This window comes from Cydia amplana, chromosome 25 (assembly GCF_948474715.1).
Source record: "Cydia amplana chromosome 25, ilCydAmpl1.1, whole genome shotgun sequence".
NCBI classification, from domain to species: Eukaryota; Metazoa; Arthropoda; class Insecta; order Lepidoptera; family Tortricidae; genus Cydia; species Cydia amplana.
In genome coordinates this window covers 1,894,595-1,908,312 of record NC_086093.1, presented here as the reverse complement: position 1 = coordinate 1,908,312, position 13,718 = coordinate 1,894,595, and the positions used below count along the sequence as shown (strand labels likewise).

Genomic DNA, 13,718 nt, shown 5'->3' with positions numbered 1-13,718 from the left:
TATTTAGATTTAACATAGAGAAAAATTAAACATTTATTGTTGTTGTTGTTGTCCTATGGCACTTCCGAGGTGCAAAGGGCCTTCACAAGCTCGCGCCACTCCTTCCTATCTTCAGCGACCCTTCTGGCCTCGCTTTAGCTCAACTTGACCGCTCGTAGCTCATTTGTGACTGTTGACATGACATTTATCAAAACTACCAACTTAGGGAGTTGCAACGTCGTCCTGGCATCGCCTCTATCGGACGAGGCCAGGATGATGTGTAACCTGTACTTAAAGATAATGTAGTGGTGTAAGTAATGCTACGGTTCTACCTTATTACTTGATCTCACTACAGGGGTGACATAGTCACTGTGTGACAATACCCCTTTAAAAATTAAGATTTAAAAAAAAAAATGTGACTGTTGCCAAGAGTGTACAGGGCAAAAAATACAGATATTTGCAATATGATAAATACTGTCCTCATAAGCCTACACTATCTCATATAACCTTGTGCCGCCCAATGTATATTAGGATGTACACTCAGTTTCGTTGGAATGTCAACCTTAATTAAAAACAAAGTAGCATTTCACTTGTCTCGTAAAATTTTCGAACAAATGAAATTCAACCCAACTGAAAATACAACAAGATTCAAACTTCCTTGGCTATAATTTTGTACGGTGGGCGGCACGAGGATAAAATTAAATGATTTCATAATTAGATTTTAGTTGCTTCATCACTACATAGTATAAAACAAAGTCGCTTCCCGCTGTCTGTCTGTATGCTTAGCTCTTTAAAACTACGCAACGGATTTTGATGCGGTTTTTTTAATAGATAGAGTGATTCAAGAGGAAGGTTTATGTATAATTTGTTAACCCGTGCAAAGCCGGGGCGGGTCGCTAGTCGCATTATAAATGATTTCATAATTCGATCTTAGTTGCTTATTTAATAAATGATTGTTTTCAGAGTACCGATAGCAATGGAGCCAGGCTTAGCAGTCGAGGAGATAGTGATCAAACCGGAGGTCATCCTCATCTCAGACGATGACACAGATTACAATGGGGAGCCACAAAAGTAAGCTGATTCAAAATATTGTTTTTAGGGTTCCGTACCCAAAGGGTAAAAACGGGACCCTATTACTAAGACTCCGCTGTCCGTCCGTCCGTCCGTCCGTCCGTCCGTCCGTCCGTCCGTCCGTCCGTCCGTCACCAGGCTTGTATCTCACAAACCGTGATAGCTAGACAGTTGAAATTTTCAGAGATGATGTATTTCTGTTGCCGCTATAACAACAAATACTAAAAACAGAATAAAATAAAGATTTAAGTGGGGCTCCCATACAACAAACGTGATTTTTGACCGAAGTTAAGCAACGTCGGGCGGGGTCAGTACTTGGATGGGTGACCGTTTTTTTGCTTGTTTTGCTCTATTTTTTGTTGATGGTGCGGAACCCTCCGTGCGCGAGTCCGACTCGCACTTGGCCGGTTTTTTTTTTTCATTTTATCTGCAATCGGCTGTTTTAGCCATAATCAGCTGTTATGTCTTTTTTTGAGGGTTTTGAGAGGTATTCCATTAAATACTCTCTCTTGACTTTGATATAATTTATCTTCTACCACTTAGTGCCTCTGGTCTAGCCGCAGTATTTGCCACCTTTTCAGCCTACTCGGATTGTCATTGGTGTTTACCAAGTCCCTTGCAAGTTCGTTTGTATATTTTTTTGATAAAAAGCTCGCTAGATGTCGCTAGGCGCCTCCCTAAGGCATACGAGTGATGTGGCGGAAAGATTCGCTGTTATCAAGAGAGGTCTCGGTAGCTCAGTTGGCAGAGCGATGGGCTAGTGATCTAGAGTCGTGAGTTCGAATCTCACATCTCACTGGAGTGTGTAAAATCTGTTGTTATTGGTGCAATAAAGAATGTTTACTTATTTAGTTACTTAACACCGTAAGATCCAAAAAATATTCTTAAGGTGAAGTGAGTTCAGAAAACGGAGTTTTAAAATATTCGTAGCGCTTTTTTGGATCACCGTACAGCTGCCATGAGTTGTATAAGCAATCTTGAGGCCTTTTTCTAGGGAACTCAACGATTCGAACCCTAAGTTTTTGACTTTCGCTCGATAGAAAACAATCACGAACATAGGTCTAAAACGGACTTGAAATATTCGTAACAATTTTGGCACAAAAGATAAAGATATGAAATTTGCTTCTAATAACGCGCAATCTTATTCTTGATGGAACTCAGTGATTCCTTTTTTTTTAAATGAACATTAAATAAATATATTCAAAGACATGATATCAGCGGTCCCGTGCACGCAACTTCTTTGATTCAGATGGCCGCTGGCCTCGGACGAAGGCGGACGCATCGCGCTTTGGAGCTCCATGACAGCTTACTCTTGACAAATAAATCATGTACGTATACGAAAAAGTATACCAGTAGACAGTTTGCATTAAAAGAAATAGGGTAAATAATTATCATCACGTGGAGCTCGAGTCTCATTTTAAATTTGATTTGCTGTTATTTACGGGGCATAATGGTTGAAAAACGCAGTAAACTATCTTAAAACAATACGATTACAATATAATTTAAGTATTTTGCTCCTTGAAATCCCGCTTAAAATGAAAAAAGTTTGAAGACTCATTTTTACTGATTGGAATTAATTTTCATTATGCTGGTATTAATATAGCGTCATTTTAAAAACGTTCCTACGTGACTTCTGTACGTCAATGAACTGTGATGACAGATGACAATTTTGTGATTTTGTATTTATGTTAGAGAACTTTTGTTCTTCAAATATTACCTATTAACATTCAGTGCCGATAACCCGACTATCGGGTATTTTATGATTTCGTTCCCAGGCCGGACGACCCGATAGTCGGGAACATGGTACTACAGCTTTATATGATGACATTTTTACGGCCTATTTTGTTGCGGTTAACCAAGAAAAAATAAGCGGCTATGGTCTAGCCTCAGTCCTAGCGAGTTTTTGCGGCTTTTGAGACCGAGATATACTTACCTACGAGGCTTACAAGCCAATACCGGTGCGGTCTGGTTTGTGTTTGTGGTTGTTTGGATACATATAAACAGTATTATACAAATTTACTAGGTACCAAATAAATGCATATACAATGTTTGCGTAATTTTAAGATTTTTTTTCAGATTAGTTTACTTTTTACTTTAGTAATAAATACATACAAACATGAACGCTGAAAACAATACACTCTTTTTGTTTGGGCAGTCGTGTAAAAAGCGGTACCGTACTGCTTACACCGTAGCTAAATCAGTCCCCGCATAGTGCAACATTCTATGTATATCAAATTTATGTGCAATCCTAATATATACAGTAAGTAAGTAGGTAGGTTACATTTCTACATGTATAAAATACCTATTTTCCACCCACCAATTCCACCCTGCCAGGACTTTATTTATTAATAAAGATAAAGAAATGTTTATTTGCAAAAATGTAGTGATGGATAGGTATGTAGTAATTCTGGATGCGTACAGTTCACTTGTAGAAGCATGCAATTTTTTCTTATTAGCTAGGTACAGTCACCTGGAATAGTATCGATACCTTTGGGTTCAGTTGGCGTAAAGGACAAAATTTTAGTTTTCATAAGACGCGAAAAACAGCGATTTTTTTTAAATGTTGATATTTATATAATATTTTTGTTGTTTATGAAGCTACATTTTTGATGTGTATTAGAAAAGTACTCAAAATTTTAGTAACTTTACCCTGAATTAGCGGCCATTGTATGAATTAAATACGAAAGAAGTTACTCAATGTCCTTTACAATTGGTCAAAAACACTATGAATGTCTTTTACACCCATAGATTTTTTGGTAATTTAGTGTATCTTGTTTAGTAGGGGGTCGTAAGTGACATTCTCAGACTATTTTATTCCAAATTCGGGGTGTATTAGTTACTAGTCACGGTAGTCATGTTAATGAAGACGGTAAACTAAATATCCCAGTGCTTAATGCTAGCCGCCTTATACAGGGTGGATTTTCTTTTTAGGTCAGTGAGGGCAGCTACCAGATCCCGTGCTGCTACGAGGAAACGGTCTTAGAAGACCTTTCTTCGATTTCAAATTAATGAAGATTGGCTTTTACAGATTTTGGAAAAAACATACAGGGTGCGAAAAAAAGGAATTTTTTGACAAACCTTTTTTTGATGCCAATCGATCCCATTCCTATTGAGAATCAAAAGCTTGTATGCAATCAGAGAAAAAATCCGGCTAGAAAAATCCCAAAAAGCAAGGAAAACTTTTCCCAGACAATTTGTATGACAATAAAAACTTTTATTTTTCACATGCTATTTTTGGATGCCAATCGATTCCATTCCTATCCAGTATCAATAGTTTCCTAGGGGGTCAAGTTACGGTAATGTACTAAAAACTACTAAGCCACAAATTAACTGCAGCCTATGGATCAACTACACTAAACGGGCTCTCAGCGCCCTACGCGTCTAATATAATAATAGCTTTAGGATGCTGTTGGGGCTGCCGCGCCATTGCAGTGCATCGGGGATGTTTTGCGAGAGACGTACGGATGGCTTCCATGCCATAATGCGCAAGCGCGTTGCGTCCTTGGTGAGGCGCCTGCGCGGCAGCCCGAATAGCCTCCTTCAGACGGTGGCAGAGCGCCTAGACGGCCCTTTCCAGCTACACTGGGATTTGCTGCACAGGGCGTCTAACTGACTGTTTTTATGTATTATTAGTTTTAATTTTTAATATTATATTTTTTACTTATTGTTATTGATTTTAATTTTAATATACCTACTTATATTGTTTTTATTATAATTTTGTTAATTAATTTGATTATTGTGTAATTAATAACCTTTACGATACTATCTTTGAACTTATAATTTATAACTAACTGGTCATTTACGCCCCTTGAGCTAAGCTGTTTTTGCAAGCTCATAGTGTAAAAATTGGGTCGTAAAAGCAACTTTTCTCGAGGTATCGAAATTTTAACTATGCAGAACGCTTAGAATTCTGAAAAAAACTGTATAACTCATTTTCGTCAAACTGTCCTTTACGCCAATTGAACCCAAAGGTGTAGATATCTATCTCTTTGAAGGCCGCAAGAATATGTGACACGCTCTTATGGCTCTACAAATAAGGTCGTGTCAGATATTATTGAGGTCTTTCGTTGTGTAACATATTATTGCAGGTGACTGTATTAATAACTAAATAATAGTATATACAATTTGAAGCTAAGGTAAGTCATATATAATAATAACATCATCGGAATACACATAATTATGAGTTCATTGAAATTGTCATTGAATTGATTTTGCGCCTTATCGAAAGCCGGACAGAATACAGTTGGTACCTAAATAACGTATTACCTACATCTGAAGACTTCCGTATTTATTCGGTTTATTTAGTATGCGCAATGCGCATCTCAACAACAATCAAATGAATTAGATTATTTACATTTAAGTACGTCACGTTTGACATTAACAGACAAGGAAAGCAAGATAAAATGTATTGTTTCTCTTTCTTCTTTCAATGGAACGCTTTTACAGTTCATGTTCCTCTAAAAAGGCCAATGGTTAACACTAAACTCAAAATGCTCTCATCTGCATCTTAAAAAAAAACAGCTTGGGTCACTGACCTGTCCCAGTAAAGTGAGGTAGTGTGCGTGAAGTGTGCGTGTGTGTGAAATGGGGTAATTTGACAGAATCTGAAAATTTTCCCCGGGCATACCTCGCCTTAATTCTAATTTGAATATTGTATAGTGAGCGCTGGTGGCCTAGCAGTAAGAGCGTGCGACTTGCAATCCGGAGGTCGCGGGTTCGAACCCCGGCTCGTACCAATGAGTTTTTCGGAACTTATGTACGAAATATCATTTGATATTTACCAGTCGCTTTTCTAGTGCCCACGCCAATTACTGGGATTAGTTGCCAAGCGGACCCCAGGCTCCCATGAGCCGTGGCAAAATGCCGGGACAACGCGAGGAAGATTGATGATGATTAGTGAATTGGGATGAATTAAGATTTTCTTGTGAAAGCAATGGAATTAATAAATGCTACATTATTTGGTTTATGAAAGGTTCTAATTAGATTGAAACTGATTATGCACATTAAGCCTTAAAGTGTCATTCTATGGAACTTGCTAACTATAGAAACAAACCCCCATATTAAATTAAATTGTCTATAAATGTCAATAGGGAGTATTACTGCAAAGTTTTGCCGCCAGAGTGCTGTACTAGCGACGTAAGTGTACCATAGAATAACTTATACATAAGACCTTAAACTGTTTTTTGACAAGTTTTCACAGACAATCAAATATGACATCGATACATTAAGGCGGTTTGTTTACGAAGGACCTACCGGCAAACGCGAAATCGAAATTCAGCTATCTGCCTCTTCATCGCTCTAATATGCAAGAGTGATAGAGAGGTTAGATAACAAAATTTCGACTCTCTCGTTTGCGGTAGACCCTTAGATTGTGACTTGTTGTGGGAGTGGCGCCACGCAGACTTTTGCGTAATATTCCCTATTGACTAGTGACGTTTGTTTACATAGCAAGTTCCATAGAATGACACTTTACGTTATGATTGTATGAAGAATTGCCACTATATTTATTTACTTTTCAGAAAACGTCGCCGGCGGTTTGTGAAGAAATCCCCTCATCCTTGTGAAGACTGTGACAAGATCTTCCAAACAGGATACGAGCTAAAAAAACATAAGCGAACACACACCGGGGAACGGCCGTATATGTGTACCACATGTGGCAAAACTTACACACAGCTCGGCCATCTTAGTATCCACGCACTGACGCATCAAGGTATACATTACTACTAGTTACATACTTAGATACTAGTGACTGTTACTAGAGAATCACGCTCTGTTACTAATGCGTCGCGCTCTGTTACTAATGCGTCGCGCTGTGTTACTAGTGCGTCGCACTCTAAAACTAGCTACTTCCCTTATCTATTGACACCATATAGAAATCCCTTAAACTGGCTATGTGCTGAAGAAACATAAGCGAACACACACCGGGGAACGGCTGTATATGTGTACAGTGGGCCAAGAAAGTGGTCTACCAGTTTTGACAAAAATTTCTGCGACATCTAACGATGGCTAAGGTTGACAATTGTCACTGACATTCATGTCAAAACGACCTTGTTGTCTCATGACGTTCAAACGAACCTCAACCGTAGGGTGGTAGACCACATTTTTGGCCGACTGTACCACATGTGGCAAAACTTACACACAGCTCGGCCATCTTAGTATCTACGCACTGACGCATCAAGGTATACATTACTACTAGTTACTTACGTAGATACTAGTGCGTCGCCCTCTGTTACTAGTGAATCGCGATCTGTTACTAATGCGTCGCGCTGTGTTACTAGTGCGTCGCGCTCTAAAACTAGCTACTTCCTTTGTCTATTGACACCGTATAGAAATCCCTTAAATTGGCTATGTGCTGAAGAAACATAAGCGAACACACACCGGGGAACGGCTGCTTATGTGTACAGTGGGCCAAGAAAGTGGTCTACCAGTTTTGACAAAAGTTTCTGCGACATCAAACGATCGCTAAGGTTGACAATAGGCTACATGACTAATTTTCATTTATGGTATCAATCGATCGGGTTTCTTTTAAGGATCAAATGTCTATATGGGAGCCATTGCATTAAAGTAACACAAAAGTCAGAAATTGTAGTCAAAGGCCGACAGTCGCACTTCACTTGCGAAACGCCCTATACAAAACGGCAAGGGAACGTGACGTCAAGGTCTCTGAGAGCCCATTTTGTAGTATGGACTTGGTATGGACAAAACAAGAAAATTGCGTTTTTGTCGGTGAAATATTGCGTTTATGTATATAGTTGCTATACAATATTTTTTTGGATGAAATGTAAGGAATCGAATGGTACCCTTACTTTTATCGTTTTTGGAAGTTAAAAAAAACTTAAATTTTGAAACTTTCAGGTCGTGTATTTTTGTAATTTTTCAATATTTTATTTTAATATCCACATTATTGTGATAAATTGCTCGTTTGCTATCTATTTTAATAGATTTTGTTATAAAATTCAACATGTGTCATCATCCCTATTGTCACTGACATTCATGTCAAAACGACCTTGTTGTCTCATGAAGTCATGACGTTCAAACGAACCTCAACCGTAGGGTGGTAGACCACATTTTTGGCCGACTGTACCACATGTGGCAAAACTTACACACAGCTCGGCCATCTTATTTAGTATCCACGCACTGACGCATCAAGGTATACATTACTACTAGTTACTTACGTAGATACTAATGCGTCGCCCTCTGTTACTAGTGAATCGCGATCTGTTACTAATGCGTCGCGCTGTGTTACTTTTGCGTCGCTTGTTACTAGTGCGTCGCTTTCTGTTACTAGTGCGTTGCGCTCTAAAACTAGCTACTTCCTTTGTCTATTGACACAGTATAGAAATCTGTTAAACCGGCTGTGAGCTAAAGAAACATAAGTGAACACACACGGGGGAACGGCCGTATATGTGTACCACATGTGGCAAAACTTACACACAGCTCGGAATCTTAGTATCCATGCACTCACGCATCAAGGTATACATTATTACTAGTTACTTAGTTACTAGTGCGTCGCGCTCTGTAAGGTACTAGTGAATCGCGCTCTGTTACTAATGCGTCGCGCTGTGTTACTAGTGTGTCGCGCTCTGTTACTAGCACATAGCCCTCAGTTACTAGTGAATCGTGCTCTGTTACTAATGCGTCGCGCTGTGTTACTAGTGTGTCGCGCTCTGTTACTAGCACATAGCCCTCAGTTACTAGTGAATCGCGCTCTGTTACTAATGCGTCACTCTCTGTTACTAATGCGTCGCTCTGTGTTACTAGTGGGTCGCTCTCTGTTACTAGTGTGTTGCGCTCTAGCCCTCTGTTACTAGTGCATTGCGCTGTTACCATATAGCGCAGGCATCGCAGCGGAGTGAGGTTACTCTATTCACGGTATAGGGTACACATTTTTGCCATTTTGTATTATACTTATTCTTTGCTGAATCATCTTCCTACAGTTATTTTTGCCACGGCTCATCTGGCGCCATTGATCGAAAAGATTGCACCATACCGTTGGCCTACTCTCGGGTAGATGGCGTTAATTTCAATATTTAACAAATTAACACATATCAGTGAAAGAATAAGGGTCAAAGTCAAATGGCGTTCTAACAGTTTTAATCTTTTGTCAAAAGATGGCAGTGAATTTAGTGTGGCTACATAATAAAATTTACTTTGACAATCCGCCTCTATTTCAAATTCTCTTTGATATTATAGCTGGTCAAGCAGATCTTGTCAGTAGAAAAAGGCGGCAAATTTGAAAAATGTAGACGCGAAGGGATATCGTCCCATAGAAAATTTGAATTTCGCGCCTTTTTTTACTGACAAGATTTGCTTGACCAGCTTTAGATAAGTAGTATGAAATGTAAAAAGTGAAACCATAAATTTTTGCATCTTTACAGGCATAAAAAACTTCAACTGCGTCGAGTGTGGCGCGTCGTTCTACAGGAAAGCCGACCTGGACCGCCACGAGAAGATACACACGGGGGACAAACCACACGAGTGCGAAATATGCTGCAAGAGTTTTGTGCAGAAAAATAATCTGGTCATGCACCTAAAGATGCATTCGGGGGAGAAACCACACGAGTGCCAGGTGAGTCTTAAGTAGAGATGCCACGGATATTCGGCAACTATTCGGTATTCGGCCTATTCGGCCACTTTGCCGAATATTCGGTATTCGGCCGAATGTTGCCTACTATTCGGCCGAATACCGAATATCGGTTGCACCTACTTAAAAAGAAAAATTGCACAATAAAAATAACCAAACACAATATTCATTTAGAATGTGTTCTTGGAAAGTTGTTAAATACGTAGACCCTTTTTTGAGCATTTGTTGATTAAAAAACATTTTGTTTTTATCATGAGTCTGTTTTGTTTGACTCTATTCATTAATGCTGTTCAACTAAAATATATCTTAGCTAACGTCATCTAACTTTGAGCTTTGTCAGCGATCAGTTTTCATAATAATTGTGACTCAAAATGTTGGCATGTCATGCCGAATATTCGGTATTCGGCCAAAATCAATATTCGGGGCATTTCTAGTCTTAAGAGCTTACAGATGTAGTGAATAATTATTTCCCATCGTATTCTCACGGAAATCGTCTTGGGTGGGACTTGAATCCATGACGACCGGATCGCTAGCCCGGTGCTCTGCCATCTGAGCTACCAAGACCTTACCCGTTACAGTGAATATTTCCACCATATATGAGCCTTAGGGAGGCCCTAGCGACATATATTGTAAGAGTACTACTTAAACGGCTACCGGTGTTCCAAATCATATTGGAACCATATTGGACCATACTATCCCATATGGGATAAACTCTAATGGAAATCATTCAATTTGAGCACATGCTTACACAAATTGTCACGCAATAGGGAATATTACGCGAAAGTCTGCGTAGGGGGCGACACTCCGACAACAAGTAAACAATCTAAGGGTCTACTGCAAACGAGAGAGTCGACATTTTGTTATCTAACCCCTCTATCACTCCTGCATATTCGAGCGATAAAGAGGCAGATAGCTGAGTTTCGATTTCGCGTTTCCCGGTAGACCCTTTGTAAACAAACCGCCTTGATGTATCAATGTCATATTTGATTGTCTGTGAAAAAACAGTTTAAGGCACAGTATGTATAAGTTACTCTATGGTATACTTAAGTCACTAGTGCTGCACTCTGGCGGAAAAATATTGCAGTAATACTCCCTATTAATTATTTAATTTCCTCTCCCTATTCACTCAGTTTAGGGATGATTACAGGCATAAAAACTATTCTGTGTCCTTCCCCGGAACTCAAACTATCTCTATACCAAATTTCAACTAAATCGGTTCAGCGGTTTAAGCGTGAAGATTTAACACACAGACAGACACACTATCGCTTTTATAACTTTAGTATGGATATTTAAAATACTTCTCTGGACGACTGGTCAGCGAAGCCGCGGTCCTGGGTTCGAATCCTGGTAAGGGCATGTATTTGTGTGATAAGCACAGATATTTGTTCCTGAGTCATGGGTGTTTTCTATGTATTTATGTATTTGTATATTATATATATCGTTGTCTGAGTACCCACAACACAAGCCTTCTTGAGCTTACTGTGGGACTTTGTCAATCTGTGTAAGAATGTTCTATAATTATTATTTTTTGAAGTGAAAACTTCTTTAGCGGCGCTGTGCACTTTTTGAGGTGGGGAAAAAATGTTAAACTCGAGACAGCGTAAGACGATCACGTGACCGTAAGATTTAAATGGCCACTCATTTAGATGGCATTTAAATCAATAAAGAAAAACTCAATGACGTTACATGAAAAACTGTTACATGTAATGTCATTGAGTTTTTCTTTATTGATTTAAATGCCATCTAGTGAGTTTCGCTTTAACTGGTATTAATATAACTCGAGTACTAACAGTGATGTGCTCAGGGGTTTCAAGTAATTAACGCTAACGCTACATGGCGTTAACCTCAATTATACATAGTGCATTTTGGACTAGGCATTGAGTTATCACTTCTGCCGGCACTCCCTGAGTGCAACCCGTTGTTTTATTATTTACATATTTGTAAGCAGGGGTGCTAAGCTGACTATACATTAACTATGCCCGCGTAACATAACTTTTTTGTTAACCAGGTGTGTAAAAAGAGGTTCCTGACGCGGAGTAAGCTGGTCCTACATTCCAAACGGCACGAGAAAGACAAGAAAATCAAGAAAGAGTTCCTTGAACAGATGATGGTGTAAATATTTAAGAAATTAAAGTAAGGTATGGTTCTTAATTTTTTTTACCAGTTAGGGTAAAATGATAAAAAAATACAATATTAATACGGTTTCTGAATTCTCGACCCATTTTATATCTCGAGTTACGAGATTTCTCGAGCGCAATTTCTCGAGTCATTTATATATCGTAATATTTTGAATTTTTAACAAGCAGAAACGTCTGCGATCGATGCTATTAAGCATAGAATAAATTTAAATGTAGAAAAGTTACTGTCTTGGGTGAGATTTGAAATCCTCTTTTTTCTACTTTTAAATTTACACCGTAAAATTTTGGTAAATTAAAGAAACAAAATAGTTTTTACTGCACAAAATTCTAATTTTGGTCTGTTTGAAAGATTTTCATTTTTGTTACGTATTTCTACATCACTATGATCGAGAATTCTCGAGTTCCGGTATTTTTTTCTCGTCTCCAATGAAGCCAAAATTCTCGAGTTGTCTCGAGTACGAGAAATCTCGAGCAGAGACCCTAATTAATATGTAATGTCAATGTGGAAAATACCGTCTAGCTCTAGGGGTTCGTTTATTAAGTATCACAGATAATTTAGATTTTTTTATTAAAACCAATTTTTGGGATTGAGTTGCCAAACAGACCCAGGGCCCTAAGTGTGTAAGTGGTAAATGAGGACATAAGTGTATAAATAATGTATGTTTACTAAAATTTCTATGTACTTAAACGATGAATGGTTGATTTTTTTTGGTGAAATAGGTAAAGTGTTTTACACACACACACACACACACAGCACTGTGATCCGGATCAAAATTATTTTCGTTGTCTTGTGTTTGTCCCCAAAAAATGTGACGGAGTGCAGTTTTTTGTATGTGGTGAAAGTCATTTTTTAATTTTTCTCATGTGAATTATAATCTATAGCTAGAAAGACATGCAATGGAACTCAACTTTTTTTATTTATTTGATAAAAGACAAAAATAGAAGCGTGACAGAGTGGTCAGAAACAAGACAACGGAATTTTTACCCATTTACCAAATATGTTTTAAATAATAAACTTAGGTACATACATTTTATGTGGGCGAATCCGACTCCCACTTGTCCGGTTTTTTTATATCTGTCACTTCATTTGCCGAGGCAGACAGTGTTGTAACTGTCAGTAGGTATAACTGTCAATATAAGTTTTTTTTATATGTAACTCGCTAAAATTATGTCTTTTGGTTGAAATTGTATGAATGGAATGGTATTTTATCAAAAGGGTATTGAAAAAATAATATTAATGATGAAATTTAGAATTTACACGATTTTGTTCCATGCAATTAAGTTTAATGTTGTTAAATACATAGTTTTACTTACATTAGTGCTTTTTTTCTTAAAGCAAACCATCTGACAGGTTACCTGATAAATCACACATCTTACCTGACAGGAGTCCCTCGTCATCTTACAGCGTACCTAATGACCTTGTTTAAGCACGTTAGAGAAAGAAAGAAGCGAGAAACAAAACAAAGAATAGGAAGTAATACTGCAATGTTCTGCCACTAGAGGTAGCATTAGCACAAACCATAGACCATAGAGTACTTATATATATGCCTTAAACAGTTTTTGACTAGCTTCCACAAATTATTAGTTACGAATATATATGTGACGTTATCTATGAAAAGGGACCTTATTATCGATGGCGCTTACGCCATTATTAACGATGCTCTGATATAAATACAATGCCGCGCGACGCTGTGCGGCGTAAGCGCCATCGACAATAAGGTCCCTTTTTATAGATAATGCCCCATATGATATTAATGCATCACGACGGTTTACAGTTTGTGAAAGTGGCGCCCCATACGCAGAGTTGCCTAATATTCCCTATTGAGAAGAAAGATAAATGTGCTGGGGTTATTAAAAACAACAATTTGTTTGAAATACGATTTATTCGTACGTAGTCTAAACATGAATATTGCTATAAAGTGTGTAAGTCCAATACCGGCAATTCC

At 38.3% G+C, this 13,718-nt stretch overlaps 1 protein-coding gene across 1 annotated transcript; it reads left to right on the top strand.

Annotated features, from left to right (window-relative positions):
* Window positions 1-944: 944 nt before the first annotated feature.
* Window positions 945-11,767, top strand: LOC134659500 (gastrula zinc finger protein XlCGF49.1-like). The gene is made up of 4 exons (XM_063515144.1): window positions 945-1,050; window positions 6,570-6,760; window positions 9,429-9,619; window positions 11,643-11,767. The coding sequence occupies exons 1-4, from the start codon at window positions 956-958 to the stop codon at window positions 11,748-11,750; spliced, it is 585 nt and encodes a 194-aa protein (XP_063371214.1). The 5' UTR covers window positions 945-955; the 3' UTR covers window positions 11,751-11,767.
* Window positions 11,768-13,718: the final 1,951 nt, after the last annotated feature.

Coding starts and splice junctions, on each gene's coding strand:
- LOC134659500 (XM_063515144.1), top strand. CDS start 956: ATGGAGCCAGGCTTAGCAGTCGAGGAGATAGTGATCAAACCGGAGGTC. Junction 1,051..6,569: donor TACAATGGGGAGCCACAAAA/GTAAGCTGATTC, acceptor TTTACTTTTCAG/AAAACGTCGCCGGCGGTTTG. Junction 9,620..11,642: donor AGAAACCACACGAGTGCCAG/GTGAGTCTTAAG, acceptor TTTGTTAACCAG/GTGTGTAAAAAGAGGTTCCT.